General features: G+C 57.4%; 2 protein-coding genes across 2 annotated transcripts; both read left to right on the forward strand.

Annotated features, from left to right (window-relative positions):
- Positions 1–370: 370 nt before the first annotated feature.
- Positions 371–5668, forward strand: LOC134434326 (peroxisomal biogenesis factor 19-like). Its single transcript, XM_063183001.1, has 8 exons — positions 371–463; positions 1367–1464; positions 1538–1703; positions 2871–2956; positions 3050–3208; positions 4241–4417; positions 5179–5223; positions 5340–5668. Exons 1-8 carry the CDS (start codon positions 403–405, stop codon positions 5382–5384), a joined length of 837 nt encoding a protein of 278 aa, XP_063039071.1. The 5' UTR covers positions 371–402; the 3' UTR covers positions 5385–5668.
- A 1620-nt stretch (positions 5669–7288) lies between these two features.
- Positions 7289–17025, forward strand: LOC134434330 (DDB1- and CUL4-associated factor 8-like). The gene is given in 8 exon segments (XM_063183004.1): positions 7289–7362; positions 8846–8878; positions 11288–11357; positions 12230–12573; positions 14736–14813; positions 14815–15042; positions 16770–16910; positions 17020–17025. Coding segments are annotated over 6 exon segments (846 nt in total). The 5' UTR covers positions 7289–7362; positions 8846–8878; positions 11288–11308.
- Positions 17026–18808: the final 1783 nt, after the last annotated feature.

The raw sequence follows: 18808 nt of genomic DNA on the forward strand, positions 1-18808 counted from the left end.
TTTCCGGGGGGGGGCGTGTCCCCGTGGGCGGTTCCCGTTCCCGTTCCCGATTCCGTTCCGGGTTTTCCGGGGAGGGGGCGTGTCCCCGTGGGCGGTTCCCGTTCCCGTTCCCGTTCCTGATTCCGTTCCGGGTTTTCAGTGGGCATGTCCTCTGGGGCGGTTCCCGTTCCCATTCCCGTTCCTGATTCCGTTCCGGGTTTTCCGGGGGGCGTGTCCCCGTGGGCAGTTCCCGTTCCTGATTCCGTTCCGGGTTTTCCTGGGGGGCGTGTCCCCGTGGGCTGTTCCCGTTCCCATTCCCGTTCCCGATTCCGTTCCGGGTTTTCCGGGGGCGTGTCCCGGGGGCGGGACGGGGCGTGTCCCGGCGGCAGCGCCCCCTGGCGGCGCAGGGCGGAGCGGGCCAAGATGGCGGCGGAGCCGGGTCCGGGCCCGGGGGCCGACGCGGAGTTGGAGGAGCTGCTGGAGAGTGAGGGGGGCCCGGGGGGGAGCGGGGGGTCAGCGGGGTGTGGGGGGACTGCGCGGCGTTGGGAGCGATGGGGGGCGAGGGGGGCCGGGGGTCATTGGGGTGAGGCGGGACCGGGGGTCGTGAGGGGCTGGGGGAGACATTGAGGCGAGAGGGGGTCATCAGGGGCTGAGGGTCAGTGGGGTGAAGGGGTCGTAAGGGGCTGGGGGTCACTGGGGTGAGGAGGAGGCCTGGGAGTCATTGAGGTGAGGGGGGTCTGGGGGATATTGGGGTGAGTGGGGTCGTGAGGGGGTCTGGGGGTCATTGGGGTCCAGGGAGGTCTGGGGGTTATTGGGGTGAGTGGGGTCGTGAGGGGGGTCTGGCGGTCATTGGGGTCTGGGGGTTATTGGAGTCTGGGTGTTCTGGGGGTCACTGGGGTGAGGGGGGCTCTGAGGATCATTGGGGTCTGGGGGTTATTGGGTTATTGAGGTGGGGGGATCGTGAGGGGCTGGGGGGGGTCATTGGGGTGAGGGGGGTCCGGGGATTATTGAGGTGGGGGGGGGGTCTGGGGGTTATTGGGGTGAAGGAGGTTGGGAGGGGCTGGAGGGGTTATTGGGGTGCAGTTTCTGGGGTGCAGTCGGGGTAGGGGTTTTTGGGGTGCAATCAGGGATAGGGGTTATTGGGGTGCAGTTTTTGGGGTGCAGTCGGGGTAGGGGTTTTTGGGGTGCAGTTTTTGGGGCGCAATCAGGGATAGGGGTTATTGGGGTGCAGTTTTGGTGGGTGCAGTTTTAGGGGTAGGGGTCATTAGGGCGCAATTTTTGGCGCCCACCTTTACCACACACATCCCGGCGGGTTCCCATGACCTCCCTGTGGGGCTGCACCCCCGTTTTGGTACCCCCTGACCCCAAACCCCCCGTGCCCCCTCAGGTGCCCTGGACGACTTTGAGCGCAGCCGCCCCGCGCCCCCTGCCCCTGCCGGCTCCTCCTGCCCCCCTTCCCCTCCCTCAGCCGCCGACTCCGCCAAGGTGAGCGCCCCAAAAACCCCGGCCCCCCTCTGCGTGTGCCCTCTCTGGGGCCGTGCTACGCCGTGCTGGGCAGGACTCGCTGTTCTCCTCGCAGGAAAGGTTCTTCCAGGAGCTCTTTGAGGGCGAGCTGGCGGCGCAGGCGGCGGCTGAGTTCCAGGAGGCCATGCAGGAGCTGGCACGGCAGGAGCCACAGCTGGTGGAGCAGTTCCAGAAGCTCTCGGAGGCTGCTGGGAAAGTCGGTGGGTGTGGGGGGGATAGGGGGGTCACAGCCCTGGGAGGGGTGTGCTGGTTATCCCCGTTTGGGACTGGGGGCAGAACTCCAGCAGGGTGCTGCATTATTGCCATTATTCCCAGTATCCCCAGTCCCATCTGGAATTGTCTCCCCATTTAGGACTGGGGACAGCACCCCAGTGGGACCCCACATTATTTCCATTATTCCCATTATCCCCCATCCCAATTCTGTTCCCAATTCTATCTCAACCCTATTCCCATTCCCATTCTCACCCCATTCCCATCCCCATGCCAATCCCATTCCCATTCCCATCCCATTCCCATCCCAATCCCAAATCCATGCCAAGCCCATTCCTACCCCCATTCCCGCTCCATTCCCAACCCCATTTCCACCCCATTCCCATCCCCATCCCAACCCCATTCCCATCCCATTCCCAAATCCATCCCAACCCCTTCCCAAATCCATCCCACCCCAACTGCAATCCCAAACCCATTCCCAAGCCCATTCCCACCCCATCCCAATCTCAAATCCATCCCAACCCTGTTCCCAACCCCACCCCAACCCCATCCCATTCCCAAATCCATCCCAACCCCATCCCATTCCCAACCCCATCCCAACCCCATCCCAATCCGAAATCCATCCCCAGCCCATTCCCAAATCCACCCCATTCCCATCCCAACCCCATCCCAATTCAGAATCCGTCCCAACTCCAACCCCATTCCCAGCCCCATCCCATTCATGACCCAATCCCAACCCCGTCCCGCCCCAATCCCAATCCCAAACCCATCCCAACCCCATCCCAACCTCATCCTGACTGCATTCCCAATCCCATTTCAAATCCATCCCATTCCCATCCCCAACTGCATTCCCATCCTGACCCCCTCTCAACCCCATTCCCATGCCAACCCCATCCCATTCCCAAATCCACCCCAATCCCAAATCCATCTCAACCCCATTCCCATCCCACCCCATCCCGTCCCCATTCCTATTCCCATTCCCACCCCAATCCCAACCCCATCCCCACCGCACTCCCATCCCAACCCCATCCCATCGTGTTCCCAACCCCCTTCCCACCCCATCCCAACCCCAATCCCGAATCCTTCCCATCCCACATCCATCCCAACCCAATCCCAAATCCACCCCAATCCCACCCCAAATCCGTCTCACCCCGCAGGCAGCGACGCGGCCTCGCAGCAGGAATTCACCTCCTGCCTCAAGGAGACGCTGAGCGGGCTGGCCAAGAACGCCAACGACCTCCAGGTACCCCTCCCTCCCTCCCTCCAGCCCTTCCCGGGGGTGTCCTGGGGGTCCCGGGGGTCCCGAGGAGCTTATGGGGTGCCGGGGGTCCCACAGAACTCGCCGGGATCCGAGGAGGAGCTGGCCAAGGCCCTGGAGGGGCTGGGGCTGGACGAGGGCGGCGGCGACGGCGTCCTGCCCGTCATGCGCAGCATCATGGAGTCCCTGCTGTCCAAGGACGTGCTCTACCCCTCCCTCAAGGAGATCACCGAGAAGGTGGGACCCCAAAAACCCCAAAAACCGGGAGGGCACCCCAAAAAACCTGGGGGAGTCCCCGAAATCCTGGTCGGATGAGTGGGAAATTCAGGGGTGTTATGGGGACATGGTGCAGTTCCTGCTGTCCAAGGATGTGCTGTACCCCTCCCTCAAGGAGATCACCGAGAAGGTGGGACCCCAAAAACCGGGAGGGACCCCAAAATATGGGGAGGGGACCCCAAAAAACCTGGGGGGGTCCCTGAAGTCATGGGGGTGTCCCTTGGGGCGTGGGGAATGAGTAGGAGTCATGGGGACATGGTGCAGTCCCTGATGTGCAAGGATGTCTCTGCCCCTCTCTCAAGGAGATCACTGAGAAGGTGGGACCCCAAAAACCGTGAGGGACCTCAGAAAACGTGGAGGGAACCCCCAAAAACCTGAAGGGGTCATCTCTGAAATGGGGAGAAGCTCTGCAAAAACTTGGGGTTCCCTGCTGTCCCCGGTGGGGTCTGTCCCTGTCACCCCCTAGGGCTGTACTGGGATATTTCCCCCTTTTCTCTGGGATATCCGGGGTGTCGTGGGGGATTTGGGGGTTCCACGGGGGATTTCATGGGGGATTTGGGGGTTCCCTCACTGTCCCCTGCTGTCCCCAGTACCCAGAGTGGCTGCTGGCAGCACGAGGGGTCCCTGTCCCCCAGAGCAGCGGGCACTGATGGGGCTGGGATTGGCTGGGATTTGGGGGTTCCGTGGGGGATGTGGGGGTTCCACGGGGAATTTGGGGGTTCCCACGGGGGATTTGGGGGTTCCACGGGGGATTTGGGGGTTCCATGGGGAATTTGGGGGTTCCCACGGGGGATTTGGGGGTTCCACGGGGGATTTGGGGGTTCCCTCACTGTCCCCGGTACCCGGAGTGGCTGCGGCAGCACGAGGGGACCCTGCCCCTGGAGGGCGGGCGCTGATGGGGCTGGGATTGGCTGGGATTTGGGGGTTCCATGGGGATTTGGGGGTGTCTGCAGTGACCCCGGTGTCCCCTCGGTGTCCCCTCGGTGTCCCCAGTACCCGGAGTGGCTGCGGCAGCACGAGGGCTCGCTGCCCCCGGAGCAGCGGGCGCGGTTCGGCCAGCAGCAGGCGCTGATGCTGCGGATCTGCGCCGAGCTGGAGCGGGAGCGGCCCGAGGAGCCCGAGGGGCAGCGCCGGGAGCGCTTCGAGACCCTGCTGGACCTGATGCAGCAGGTGCGGCTGGAGGGCCACGTGTGTCACCTCCGTGTCACACCCGTGTCACCCCTGGGGCCCTCTGACCCTCCCCTTGGGCTCTGGGTCACCCCCCGTGTCACCCCCTTGGGGACCTGGGTCACCTCCGTGTCACCCCTGGGGCCCTCTGACCCCCGCGGGGCCCTGGGTCACCCTGGTGTCACCTCCCCGGGGCCCTGTGTCACCCCGGTGTCACCTGTGTGTTACCCCCATGTCCCTCTGACCCCCTGGTGTCACCCCCGGGTCCCCTCCGTGTCACTTCTGTGTCACCTCTGTGTCCCTGTATCCCCCTGGGTCCCTCTATCCCTTCCCTCTGTCCCCTCCATGTTCTTCTGACCCTGCTCCATGTCCCTCTGTCCCTCCGCCCATGTCCCTCTGTCCCCTCTGTGTCCCCCCGTGTCCCCTCCATGTCCCTCTGTCCCCTCTGTGTCCCCACCATGTCCCCTCTCATGTCCCTCTGTCCCTCTCATGTCCCTATGTCCCCACCATGTCCCCATGTCCCCCCTGTGTCCCCTCTGACCCTCCCCATGTCCCTCTGTCCTGTCCATCCCATCTGTGTCCCCATGTCCCCCCCCATGTCTTGTCTCCTCTGTGTCCCCTCCATGTTCCTCTGTGCCCCTCCAATGTCCCTATGTCCCCCCCAATGTCCCCGTGTCCCCTCTGTGTCCCTCTGACCCTCCCCATGTCCGTCTGTCCTGCGTGTCCCTCTCATGTCCCCGTGTCCCCTCTGTGTCCCCTCACAGCTGCAGGACCTGGGCCACCCCCCCAAGGAGCTGGCAGGGGACACAGTGAGTGTTTGGGGACACCCCTGAGGGCTTTGGGGTCACCCAAAGGGTTTGGGGTGCCCCCATGGATGTGGGGCGCCCCTGTGGGATTTGGGGTGACCCCAGTGTCCCCCCCACAGCCGCCAGGACTGAACCTCACAGGGGAGCAGTGCCGCCTCATGTAGGGCACGTTTGGGGTTCCCCTATGGATTTGGGGTGCCCCCCTGGATTTGGGGTGCCCCATGGCTTTGGGGTGCCCCATGGCTTTGGGGTGCCCCATGGATTTGGGGTGCCCCAGCCCCATAAAGGAGGTGCAGAGGAGCCCAGCAGTGGGGTTGGTGCCTCCCCCCCCACCCCAATTTTGGGGTTTTTTTTTTTGGGGTGGGGGGCGCAGGGACCCCCCCCCAATGTGGGGAGGTGTCCCCCCCTCACCCCCCCGGTGACCCCAATAAAGAGATGGTGACGGGAACGGCTGTGCCTGCTCGGGGACAGTGGGGACATTGTGGGGACAGTGGGGACATTGTGGGGACATTGTGGGGACATTGGGGACATTGTGGGGGCATTGGGGACATTGTGGGGACATTGGGGGGACATTGGGGGGACAGTGGGGACATTGTGGGGACATTGTGGGGGCATTGGGGATATTGGGGACATTGTGGGGACATTGTGGGGGCATTGGGGACATTGTGGGGGCATTGTGGGGACATTGGGGGGACATTGGGGGGACATTGAGGGGACATTGGGGGGACATTGAGGGGACATTGTGGGGACATTGGAGACACTGCGGGGACATTGTGGGGGCATTGGGGACATTGTGGGGACATTGGAGACACTGCGGGGACATTGTGGGGGCATTGAGGACATTGTGGGGACATTGGGGGGACATTGGGGATATTGGGGACATTGTAGGGATGGGGGGACCCTGCAGGGACATTGGGGAATACTGGGGAGACACTGTGGGGACAATATGGGGACACTACGGGGACACTGGGGATACTGGCGACCATATAGGGATGGGGTGACCCTACAATCACAAGGGACCCAAAGTGACCCTACAGCAACATTGCGCACCCTGCAGTGACCCTAAACAGGGGTGACCCTACAATAACTGTGGGGTGACCCCATAACCCCATTGGTGACCCCGCAGTGACTGTAAACACAGGGGTGACCCTATAACACAGGGGTGACCCCATAACCCCATTGGTGACCCGGCAGTGACTGTAAACACAGGGGTGACCCTATAACACAGGGGTGACCCCATAACCCCATTGGTGACCCCGCAGTGATCCTAAACACACATGACCCTATAACACCACTGGTGACCCTACAGTAACACAGGGGGTGACCCTGCAGTGACCCCTAAACAGGGATGACCCTACAATAACATTGGGATGACCCACTAATGACCCCATAACCCCCCTGGTGACCCTATAATGACCCTATAACCCATTGTAACACTATCGGGGACCCCACGGTGACCCTAAACAGGCATGACCCTACAATAACGCTGCAGGTGACCCTATACTGACCCCATAACCCATTGGTGACCCTATAATGACGCCATAACCCCCCTGGTGACCCTATAATGACCCTATAACCCATTGTAACCCCATTGGGGACCCCAGGGTGACCCTAAACAGGGGTGACCCTACAATAACACTGCAGGTGACCCTATACTGACCCCATAACCCACTGGTGACCCTATAGTGACCCTATAACCCATTGTAACACTCTTGGGGACCCCAGGGTGACCCTAAACAGGCATGACCCTACAATAACACTGCAGGTAACCCTATACTGACCCCATAACCCATTGGTGACCCTCTAATGACCCCATAACCCCACAGGGCCCCCCAATAACGGGGTCGGTGTGTGGGGGGGGCGCCGTTCCCATGGCAACGCCCGCTGTGAGGGGGGGCGCCGCTCCCGCCGCCATCGCGCAACGGCCGCTGCCGTAAAGCGGCGCCCGCCGTGCCGCAAAAGCGTCGCCCGGTACCGCCAAGCGAGGCGGCGGCGGGGGCGGCGCGTTAAAGATGGCGGCGGCGGGGCCCGGTCCCGGGGCCGGCTCTGGAGCGGCCGGGGGGACCCGCGGCGGCCGCCACTGAGCCCGGCCGCGCCCCCCGGCACCGTCCGGGACCCGCCGGGAGCCTCCGGGACGCTCGGGTCGGTGCGCGGCCTCCGCCGGGCCCGCTGCGGCCGCGGCCCCCGCGGGTTCGGGCCTGTCCCGGCTCCGGGGCGGGATCGCGGGAGGGGCGGGGCGGCCACGGGGGGGGCACCGAGAGTTCGGGGAGGGGATGGGGGAGGCTCTGAGGGAGCCCTGAGGGGGTTCGGGGGGTCCTGGGGGAGCCCTGAGGGGGTTCGGGGGGTCTTGAGGGGGTTCGGGGGATTCTGAGGGGCCCTTGGGGCCTTTGAGGGAGTTCCTTATGGGAGTCCTTGGGATTTTGGGGGCTCCGAGAGGGTTTTGAGGGGATTTTGGGGGGTTTTTGGGGTGTCCTGGAAGGGACCCTGAGGGGGTTTGGGGGGTCCTGAGGGGGCCCTTGAGGCCTCTGGGGGTGTCCCTTAGGGGAGTCCTTGGGGTTTTTTGGGGCTCCGAGAGGGTTTTGAAGGGATTTTGGGGGTTTTTTGGGGTGTCCTGGGGGGTCCCTTGGAGGTTTTGGGGGGGTCCTGAGAAGGCCCTAAGGGCGCCTTAGGGGAGTCTTTGGGGTTTTTGGGTCTCCTTGAGGGTTTTGAGGGGGATTCTGGAGGATTCCTTGGAGGTTTTAGGGGATCCTTGAGGGTTTTGGGGAGTCCCTGGGCCTTTGGGGGATCCCTTAGAGGGATCCTTGGTTATTTTGGGGTATCCTGGGGGATCCTTGGAGATTTTGGGGGGATTTTGGGGTGTCCTGAGGCACCCTTGGGGCCTCTGGGGGGGTCCCTTAGGGGATTCCTTGGGGGTTTTGGGGAGTCCCTGAGATTTTTGGGGGATCCTTTCAAATTTTGGGGCATCCCTGCGCCTTTGGGGGATCCCTTAGAAGGGTCCTTCGTTTTTTTGGGGTGTCCTGGGGGGTTCCTTGGAGGTTTTGGGGGGGTCCCTGAGACTTTAAAGGGCCCCTTAAGGGGATCCTTGACTTTTTTGGGGGGGCCCTTGAGGCTTTTTGGGGGAGTCCCTGAGACTTTGGGGATCCCCTGAGATTTTTGGGATCTGGGAATTTTTGGGGTGACCCCCAAGATTTTGGGAGGAGTCTCCGAATATTTTTTGAGGGGGTCCCAGAGGTTTTTTGGGGTCCCCTGAGATTGAGAGGGGAAATTTGGGAAAGGTCCTGGAGGTTTTGGGGGGAATCCCTGAAATTTTGGGGTTCCCAGGGATTGGGGAGACCCCAAAAATTTGGGGTTCTCAGCGATGGAGGGAATATTTTTGGGATTGAGGAGCGGGGGTTCCCCCAAAATTTGGATCTCCAGACATCGAGGGGGGATCCCCAAAATTTGGGAATTCCCAAGGATCAGAGGGGTCCCCAAAGATTGGGAAGGTCCCCAAAATTTGGGTTTTTTCAGGAATTTGGGGGGTTCCCAGAAATCTGAGGGGGTTCCCCAGGAATTGGGGGGTCCCCAGGGATGGGGGGGTCCCCAAAATTGGGGGTCCCTGACCTTTGACCCCGTGCTCCCCCAGCTCCAGCCCCGCTGTCCCCGGCACCTGGGCCAGGTGAGTACGCCCGGCTCCCGCAGGGTTTTGGGATTTTGGGGGAATTTTTGGGGTTTCTCCAGGATTTGGGAAACTCCTGAGAATGCTCCTGAGCATCCATCCCGAGGGATTTGGGGGTTTCATCCTAAAGGATTTGGGGGCTCCATCCTGAGGGATTTGGGGATTTCATCCTAAAGGATTTGGGGGCTCCATCCTGAGGGATTTGGGGATTTCATCCTAAAGGATTTGGGGGTTTCATCCTAAAGGATTTGGGGGCTCCATCCCAATGGATTTGGGGTTCCATTCCTGTGGGATTTAGGGGCTCCCTCCTGAGGGATTTGGGGGATCCATCCCAGAAGATTTGGGGATTTAATCCTAAACGATTTGAGCGCTCCATCCTAGAGGATTTGGGGTACCATTCCTGTGAGATTTGGGGGCTCCATCCTGAGGGATTTGGGGGATTTAATCCTAAAGGATTTGGGGGCTCCACCCCAGAGAATTTGGGGTTCCATTCTTGAGAGATTTGGGGATTTCATCTTAAAGGTTTTGGGAATTTCATTCCTGAGGATTTGGGATTCCATACCAAGGAACTGGGGGTTCCATCCCTGAGGATTTGGGGATTTCATCCCGACGGATTTGGGGGAATCTATTCCTGAGGGATTTGGGTTCTCCACCCCAGAGGATTTGGGGTTTCCCATTCTTGAGAGATTTGGGGATTTCACCCCAAAGGATTTGGGAATTTCATTCCTGAGGATTTGGGTTCTCCACCTGAGGGATTTGGGGGCTCCATCCCAAAGGATTTGGGGATTTCATCCTAAAGGATTTGGGGATTTTATCCCAAGGGATTTGGGGGATCCACCCCAAGGAATTTGGGGGCTCCGTCCCAGAGGATTTGGGGTTTTCATCCCAGAGGATTTGGAGATTTTATCCTAAAGGATTGAGGGCTCCATCCCAAACTATTTGGGGGCTCCATCCTGAGGGGTTTGGGGGATGCAACCTAAAGGATTTGGGGGATCCATCCCAAAGGATTTGGGGGCTCCATCCCAGTGGATTTGGGGTTCCATTCCTGAGGGATTTGGGGATTTCATCCTAAAGGATTTGGGGTCTCCATCCCAGAGGATTTGTGGGATCCATCCCAAATGATTTGGGCTCCATTCCTGTAGGATTTTGGGGCTCCATCCTGAGGGATTTTGGGGATTTCATCCTAAAGGTTTTAGGATTCTACCCCCAGGGATTTGGGATCTCCATCCCGGGGGATTTGTGGTTCCATCCCAAGAGATTTGGGGGATCCATTTAGGAGGATTTTGGGGCTTTATCCCTGAGGATTTGGGGTTCCATTCCTGAGGATTTGGGGCCCCCCAGTTTCCCCCAGTTTTTCTCCAAGTTTTTCTCCCACCTTATCCCATTTTTTTCTCCCAGTTCCTCCCAGTTTCTCCCAGTTTGGGGCCAGCAGGAGGCTGGGCAGGGCAGATCCCTCTGCAGAGGCTCTGGAATGCCCTGGGATGTTTTTTGGGATATTTTTGGGAGCAGCAGCGTCAGCCTGAGCCTGTCCAGATGCAGCCTCAGGAATCCCAGGATTTCTGGAACATTCCCTGCAATTCCCACATTTCCCACCCCCCCTCGGGGTCAGGAGTGGATTTGGGAGCTCCTTCCTGATCCCTCACCTGGGAATGGAGCAAAAAATTCTGGGATTGGGATTTTTGGAGGCAAAAATGGTGAGGTTTGAGGGGGAAAGGGGAAATTCCAGTGCTGGCCTTTGGGGTTGTTTGGGATTCCAGGGAATTCTGTGGGATTCCAGCAGAATTTCCAGGGAATTCCATGGAATTCCAGGGCTCTGCTCCACGGAAATGGGGATTTTTGGAGGGCTGGGGGACTGGCACTGCTCTCCTGGAGAGATTCCAGAGGGAATTTTGTGTGGGAATGTGTTTAAAGATGGATCTTTAGAATCCCAAATCCCTCAGGATTGGATTTTCCTGGGATGCTGAGGAGGGTTTGGGTGTCCTGCTGCATTCTCAGATGGCTTTTCCATGGAAAATGGGGATTTTGGGAACAGCCCAGCCAGGGTTTGGGTGTCCTGCAGCATTCCAAGGTGGTTTTTCCATGGAAAATGGGGATTTGGGGAGTGCCTGCTGTGCTGGGGTGGGTTGGGGACATGGGGACATCCCGTGGTGGCCGTGGCAGGGCCACTCCAGCTCTGTGTCATGGTGTCCCCATGTCCCCCTGTCCCTGTGTCATCGTGCCCCCCTGTCCCCCATATCTCCGTGTCCCTCTTGTCCTGGTTTCCCCATGTCCCTGTGTCCCCCTTTCCCCAATGTCCCCATGTCCCTCTCTTCCCATATTCCTCTGTCCCCATATCCCCAATGTCCCCCGTCCCTGTGTCCCCCTGTCCCCATGTCCTCTCATGTCCCCAATGTCCCCCTGTCCCCGCAGGGATTCCCGTGGGAGGCGGTGATGTCGGACAAGGGCGGCAGCATGGACGGCAGGACGGACATTGTCAACGGTGAGGGGACAGCCTGGGGACAGCTGGGGTGACAGTGACAGCCAGGGGACAGCAGGGGTGGCAGGGTGACAGTGATGGCGATGCGCTGGCAGCGATGGTGGCAGCGAGGGTGGCAGCTGAGGTGACAGTGAGGGTGCCAGGGTGGCAGCAATGGTGGCAAAGTGACTGTGGTGGTGACAGGATGGTGCCAGGGTGTCAGTGCAGGTGCCAGCCACGGTGCCACCACACTGTCCCCGTGTCCCCCTGTCCCCAGGCAGCCTGTCCAGCAGCCCCGAGGACACGTCAGCCGAGGAGGGCCGGTGTCACTGTGATACCCCCATGTCCCCACGGCAGTGTGACACAGGTGGCACTGTGCTGTCCCCATGGTGACTCCCTGGTGTCCCCCTGTCCCCAGACAGCCTGTCCAGCAGCCCTGAGGACATGTCAGCCGAGGAGGGCCGGTGTCACTGTGCTGTCCCCATGGTGTCACTGCGATGTTCCCTGTTCCCAGGCAGTGTGGTGACACAGGTGACACTGTGCTGTCCCCATGGTGACTCCCTGGTGTCCCCCTGTCCCCAGGCAGCCTGTCCAGCAGCCCTGAGGACACGTCAGTCGAGGAGGGCCGGTGTCACTGCAATGTCCCCATGTCAGTGTGACACTGGTGTCACTGTGATGTCCCTGTGTCAGTATGACACTGGTGACACAGGTGACACTGGTGACAGTGTCCCCATGTCCCCAGGCAGCCTGTCCAGCACCCTGAGGACATGTCAGTCGAGGAGGGCCATGCTGTCCCCACGGTGTCACTGCGATGTTCCCTGTTCCCAGGCAGCGTGGTGACACAGGTGACGCTGTGCTGTCCCCGTGGTGACACTGTGCTGTCCCCCTGTCCCCAGGCAGCCTGTCCAGCAGCCCTGAGGACATGTCAGCCGAGGAGGGCCGCGAGACGTCCTCGGGGATCGAGGTGGAGGCGTCCGACCTGAGCCTGAGCCTGACGGGCGACGACGCCGGGGCCGCGCGGGGCCGCGCCAGCGACAGCGACAGCTCCGGGGACAAGGACAGCGACAGCATGGACGACACCGGCCACTACTCCATCCCCGAGGAGCCCCGGCACGACGAGGACGAGGAGGAGGAGGAGGAGGAGGAGGAGGAAGAGCCCCGTGCCCGGCGCAGGGGCCCCCGCAAGCGGCCGCCCCACGAGCGCGACTCGTCCGACGAGGAGCAGGCGCTGGAGGACTGGGTGGCTGCTGCTTCTGGCACTTACTGAGGGGGCTGGGGGGGAAAATGGGGTGAAAGGGGTTTAAATGAGTCCTAAAAGAGGTTTAAAAGAGGTTTAAATGAGGTTTTAAATGAGGTTTTGAATGAGGTTTTGAAAGAGATTTTAAGTGAGGTTTTAGAGGGTTTTATTCCATGGTGAGACGCAGGATGTTCCATAGTGAGACATTGGGTGGCTGCTGCTTCTGGCACTTACAGGGGCTGGGGGACAAAGAGGTTTAAAAGAGGTTTAAAAGAGGTTTTTATTGAGGTTTTTATTGAGGTTTTAAGTGAGATTTTAGAGGATTTTATTATCAGTAGCGAGGAGTAGTGAGACACGAGATGTAAAATCGGGTGGCTGCTGCTTCTGGCACTTACTGAGAGGGCTTGGGGGGAAAATGGGGTGAAAGGGGTTTAAATGAGGCTCTAAGAAAGGTTCTAAAAAAGGTTTAAATGGGGTTTTGAATGAGGTTTTAAATGAGGTTCTAAATGAGGTTTTAAAAGATTTAATTCTATTATCAGTAGCAACAAATAGTGCGACACAGGAGATGCTGCTTCTGGCACTTACACAGGGGCTGGGGGAGAAAGAGGGTTTAAATGAGGTTCTAAAAGAGATTTAAAAGAGGTTTTTAATGAGGTTTTTATTGAGGTTTTAAGTGAGGTTTTAGAGGATTTTATTCTATTATCAGTAGTGAGGAATAGTGAGACTCGAGATGTAAAATCGGGCGGCTGCTGCTTCTGGCACTTACAGGGGGCTGGGGGGGAAGGAGGGTTTAAAAGAGGTTTTAAATGGGTTTTAAAAGAGATTTTAACTGAGGGGTTAAAAGATTTTATTCTATCATCAGTAGCGACAAATGGTGAGACACGGGAGATGTAAAACTGGGTGGCTGCTGGTTTTCTCCATAAAACCTGAGAAAGTTTTCACACTTGATTGTGGAAGGTCACCCTACAATAGCGTTGGAGTGACCCTACAGTGACCCTAAACATGGGTGACCCTACAGTAACTTTGGTTTTCCCTAAAAACTGAGCAAGTTTTTACACTTTATTGTGGAAGATGATCCTATTATAATCAATGAACTGATTAATTAATGCACATCCCTGTGTCCCAGGTGGCCTCAGAGACGTGGGCACTGCCGCGGCCGCCATCTTGGGTGACCCTACAGTAACTTGGTTTTCTCTAAAAACTGTGAAAGTTTTCCCACTTTATTATGGAAGAAAATTAAAACTGCCTAATCACCAGCAGCTCACCCTTTAACAGAGGAATGGATTAATTAATGCACCCCCCGTGTCCCCCGCTGGCCTCAGAGACAGGGGTCCTGCTGTGGCCGCCATCTTGGGTGACCCTACAGTAACTTTGGTTTCCCTAAAAACTGAGCAAGGTTTTTCCACTTTATTATGGAAGATGATCCTATATAATCAATGACTGATTAATTAATGCCACACCCTGTGTCCCAGGTGGCCTCAGAGATGTGGGCACTGCTGTGGCCGCCATCTTGGGTGACCCTACAATAACTTTGGTTTTCTCTAAAAACTGTGAAAGTTTCCCACTTTATTATGGAAGAAAATTAAAACTGCCTAATCACCAGCAGCTCACCCTTTAACAGAGGAATGGATTAATTAATGCACCCCTGTGTCCCCAGGTGGCCTCAGAGACATGGGTCCTGCTGTGGCCGCCATCTTGGGTGACCCTACAGTAACTTTGGTTTTCCCTAAAAACTGAGCAAGTTTTTACACTTTATTATGGAAGATGATCCTATATAATCAATGAACTGATTAATTAATGCACATCCCTGTGTCCCAGGTGGCCTCGGAGACGTGGGCACTGCTGCGGCCGCCATCTTGGGTGACCCTACAATAACTTTGGTTTTCTCTAAAAACTGAAAGTTTTCCCAGTTTATTATGCAGAAACAGATAAAACTGCCCAGTTACCAACAGCTAACCCCTTTAACAGAGGAATAGATTAATTAATGAACACCTGTGTCCCGCCCAGATGGCCTTGGACACATGGGTGTTACTGTGGCCGCCATCTTGGGTGACCCTACAGTAACTTTGGTTTTCTCTAAAAACTGAGCAAGTTTTTCCACTTTACTACGGAAGGTGATCCTGTGTAATCAAGAACTGATTAATTAACACACCCCTGTGTCCCAGGTGGCCTCGGAGACGTGGGCCCTGCCGCGGCCGCGCTGGCGGGCGATCCCGGCGCTGCGGCAGCGCCAGCTGGGCGGTCTGCTCGCGTTTCGTGGCGCAGGCCTGCGGCGCCCGGCTCTTCGTGCAGAAATTCCGGCTGCAGCACGGCCTGGAGGGGCACACGGGCTGCGTGAACACGCTGCACTTCAACCAGAGGGGCACCCGCCTGGCCAGCGGCAGCGACGACCTCAAGGTGCTGGTGTGGGACTGGCTGAGGCGCCGGCCCGTGCTGCAGTTCGACAGCGGGCACAAGAGCAACGTCTTCCAGGTGGGCATGGTGTGGGGATGGTGTAGGGTGAGGTTTTGGGGTGGCATGGGCTGGGGTGGGGTTTTGGGGTGAAATCCCAAAGGACTGGCTGTGTCACTGGCCCATGCTGTAGTTTGACAGCTGTGCACAAGAGCAACGTCTTCCAGGTGGCATGGTGGGGTTTTGGGGTGGGCATGGGCTGAGGTGGGGTTTGGGGTGGGATGGTGTTTTGGGGTGGGATCCCAAAGGACTGGCTGTGGCACCAGCCTGTGCTGCAGTTCGACAGCGGCACAAGAGCAACGTCTTCCAGGTGGGCATGGTGGGGTTTTGGGTGTGGGGCACGGGCTGGGGTGGGTTTTGGGGTGGAATCCCAAAGGACTGGCTGTGGCACCAGCCTGTGCTGCAGTTCGACAGCGGGCACAAGAGCAACGTCTTCCAGGTGCTCATGGTGGGGTTTTGGGGTGGGATCCCAAACAGGATTTGTTGGCTGGATGGTTTCCTGAAGTTCGTGGATGTATCATAAAATTTGTCAGGTTGAAGGGCCTTGTTTGGGGTAGGAGAGGGTCCCAGGAAAATGTCACTGGCAAGAGGATGCTTGGAAAGGATCTGGGAACAGATCCCCAGATGCCACAGACTGACCCCCAATCCTGCAGATTGATGCCCCAGATCCCACAGATGTGCCCTAAAATTTATCATCCTAAAGGATCCCTCTTTGGGGTGGGAGAGGATCCCGGGAAAATGTCACCTGGGCCAGGGAATTGCTGGAAAGGTGTCCGTGGAGTGAAGGGACATGGGGCAGTTTTGGGTGGGGTTCTGGGGTGGGATCCCAAAGGACTGGCTGTGGCATCAGCCAGTGCTGCAGTTGACAGCGGGCACAAGAGCAATGTCTTCCAGGTGGGCATGGGCTGGGCATGGCGTGGGGATTGGGTTTTGGGGTGGGATCCCAAAGGGAGGACCCCAGGATGTGTTATCTGGGTGGGTTTCCAAAGTTTGTGGGTGTTGGTTTAGGTGCGTTCAAAAATTCATCGTTCTAAGGGTTCTTTTTTGGGGTGGGAGAGGGTCCCAGAAAATCCCAAAGGGGTGTCTTGGGATCCATCATCTCAGTGGGTTTCCAAGGTTTGTGGGTGTTTGTTTAGGTGTTCTAAAATTTGTTGTTCTGAGGGTTCCTGTTTGGGGTGGGAGAGGGTCCCAGGAAGAGCTCAACTGGGAAGGAATGCTTAGAAAAGAATCTGGGAACAGGTCCCCAGATCCACAGACTGACCCCCAGATCCCACAGATTGACCCCCAAATCCTGCAGATCGATGCCCCAAATCCCACAGATGTGCCCTAAAATTCATCATCCTAAAGGGTCCCTGTTTGGGGTGGGAGAGGGTCCCTGGAACGGCTGACCTGGGCCAGGAATGCTTGGGAAAGGATCTGGAACAGATCCCTAAATCCACAGTTTGATGCCCCAGTTCCTGGAGAACTTGGGAGGATCTCTGGGAGATTTTGGGGTGATTCCCAGGAGAGTGTTTGGGATGATTCCTGAGAGAATTTGGGATCATCCCTGGGAGATTTTGGGATGATTCCCAGGGGAGAGTTTGGGATGATTCCTAGAGAACTGGTACAACTCCCAGAACAATTCCACCAATTCCCCCCATCCCTTTCCCCTCCCACCTCCTCTGCGATTCCCCCTTTCCTTCCCCTCTCCCCCCACCACCCCCCTGTCCCTTTTTCCCACTTTTTCCCAATTTTTCCCCATTTTCCAGGCCAAGTTCCTGCCCAACAGCGGTGACTCCACGCTGGCCATGTGTGCCCGGGACGGGCAGGTGCGCGTGGCCGAGCTCTCGGCCACCCAGTGCTGCCGCAGCACCAAGCGTGTGGCCCAGCACAAGGGGGCTTCCCACAAGGTGAGGGGGATTTGGGATTCCCAAATCCCGGGATTTGGGGTGCTTGGGAATGGGGAACACAGTGGGAATGGAGTGGGAGCAGTGGTGGGAGCAGGGGATGTCACCGCAGAGGTGACAGAGCTGTCACAGCACCGAGCCCTGCACAAGGGGGCTTCCCACAAGGTGAGGGCGATCCCAGGAATGCCAATCCCGGGATTTGGGGTGCTTGGGATTTAGGAATTGCAAATCCCTGGATTTGGGGTGGCTGGGAATGGGGAGCACAGTGGGAATTGGGTGGGAGCAGGGGATGTCACCACCCAGTGACACTCAGTGCTGCCGCAGCACCAAGCACGTGGCCCAGCACAAGGGGGCTTCCCACAAGGTGGGGGGTTTGGGATTCCAAATCCCGGGATTTGGGGTGCCTGGGGTGCTTGGGATTTGGAAAGGCAAATCTCGGGATTTGGGGTGCCTGGGAATAGGGGCACGCAGTGGGAATGGGGTGGGAGCAGGAGATGCCACCACAAAGGTGACAGAGCTGTCACAGCACCGAGCCCAGCACAAGGGGGTTTCCCACAAGGTGAGGGGGATCCCGGGAATGCCAAATCCTTGGAATGTCAAATCATGGGAGTGGCAATCCTGGGAATGCCAAATCCCATTATTTTGGGGTGCCTGGAATGGGGGAACCCAGTGGGAATGGTGGGGGCATCACCTGGGACATCACAACACAGGTGAGGAGGGTGGGTTTAGTCACTCAGCTCCATTGAAATCCAGAAATTTTGTGATTTTCCCACTTTTTGGGTGCAAATCAGACCCTTGGGCTGTATTGTTGACCCAGATGACATCACTGCAGTTCAGGAGCAGAATTCCAAACCTGGGCTTTTTCCAGGTGGATTTTCCTGGTTTTGGGATTTTTGGGAATTATTCTCACTGGTTTTTTTCCCTTTTTTTCCCCCAATCCCAGCTGGCGCTGGAACCGGATTCGCCCTGCACGTTCCTGTCTGCGGGGAGGACGCCGTGGTCTTCACCATCGACCTGCGGCAGGACCGGCCCGCCTCGTGAGTGAGGGGAAAATTGGGAATTCTGAGGGGAAAATAGGGAATTCGGAGGGGAAAAGTGGGAATTCTGAGCGGGAAATGGGAATCCTGTGGAAAAAATGGGATTTGAGGTGGGAAGTGGGGATTCGATTGACCTGCGGCAGGACCAGCCTGCCTTGTGAGTGAGGGGAAAATTGGGAATTCTGAGGGGAAAATTGGGAATTCTGAGGGGAAAATTTGGAATTCTGAGGGGAAAAGTGGGAATTCTCAGGGAAAATCAGGAATTCTGGGTGAGAAATGGGAATTCTGTGGGGAAAAAGGGTATTTGGGTGGGAAATGGAGATTCCATTGGTCTGAAGTAGGATCGGCCTGCCTTACAAGTGACCAGAAAATTGGAATTCTGAGGGAGAATTGGGATTTGTGAGGGAAAATTTGAGAATTCTGAGGGGAAAGATGGGAATTCTGTGCAGGAAATGGAGAATTCTAGGTGGGAAATGGTGAATTCTGGGCAGGAAATGAGAAGAAGTGGGTTTTGGGAAAAATCAGGGTTTTTTGGGGAAATCAGGGATTTTTTGGGAAATCAGGTTATTTTTGTGGGAAAACAGGTTGGGTGTTTTTTGAAAATTGAGATTTTTGCAGGAAAATTTGATATGTTTTGTGGGAACATTAATATTTTTGGGGAAAAAATTGATTTTTTTTAGAAAATAATTTTTAGGGGGAGAATAAATTAACTTTTTTTGGGGGGAAAGCACATTGGTGTTTTGGGAAAAAACACTGTTTTCTGAGGAAAAACCTTTTTTTTGAGGAAAATCAGGGACTTTTGGGCAAAACCTGATTATTTTTAGAGGGAAAATAAGTGTTTTTTTGTGGAAAAGCAGGGATTTA

Source organism: Melospiza melodia, unplaced genomic scaffold (genome assembly GCF_035770615.1).
Source record: "Melospiza melodia melodia isolate bMelMel2 unplaced genomic scaffold, bMelMel2.pri scaffold_347, whole genome shotgun sequence".
Lineage (NCBI taxonomy): Eukaryota > Metazoa > Chordata > Aves > Passeriformes > Passerellidae > Melospiza > Melospiza melodia.

Bases quoted from the DNA above. Each gene is read 5' to 3' on its own strand.
- LOC134434326 (XM_063183001.1), top strand. From the start codon at position 403: ATGGCGGCGGAGCCGGGTCCGGGCCCGGGGGCCGACGCGGAGTTGGAG. The intron at 2,957-3,049 runs GTACCCCTCCCT...GGGGTCCCACAG, and splicing joins AGAACGCCAACGACCTCCAG to AACTCGCCGGGATCCGAGGA. The intron at 5,224-5,339 runs GTGAGTGTTTGG...TCCCCCCCACAG, and splicing joins AGGAGCTGGCAGGGGACACA to CCGCCAGGACTGAACCTCAC.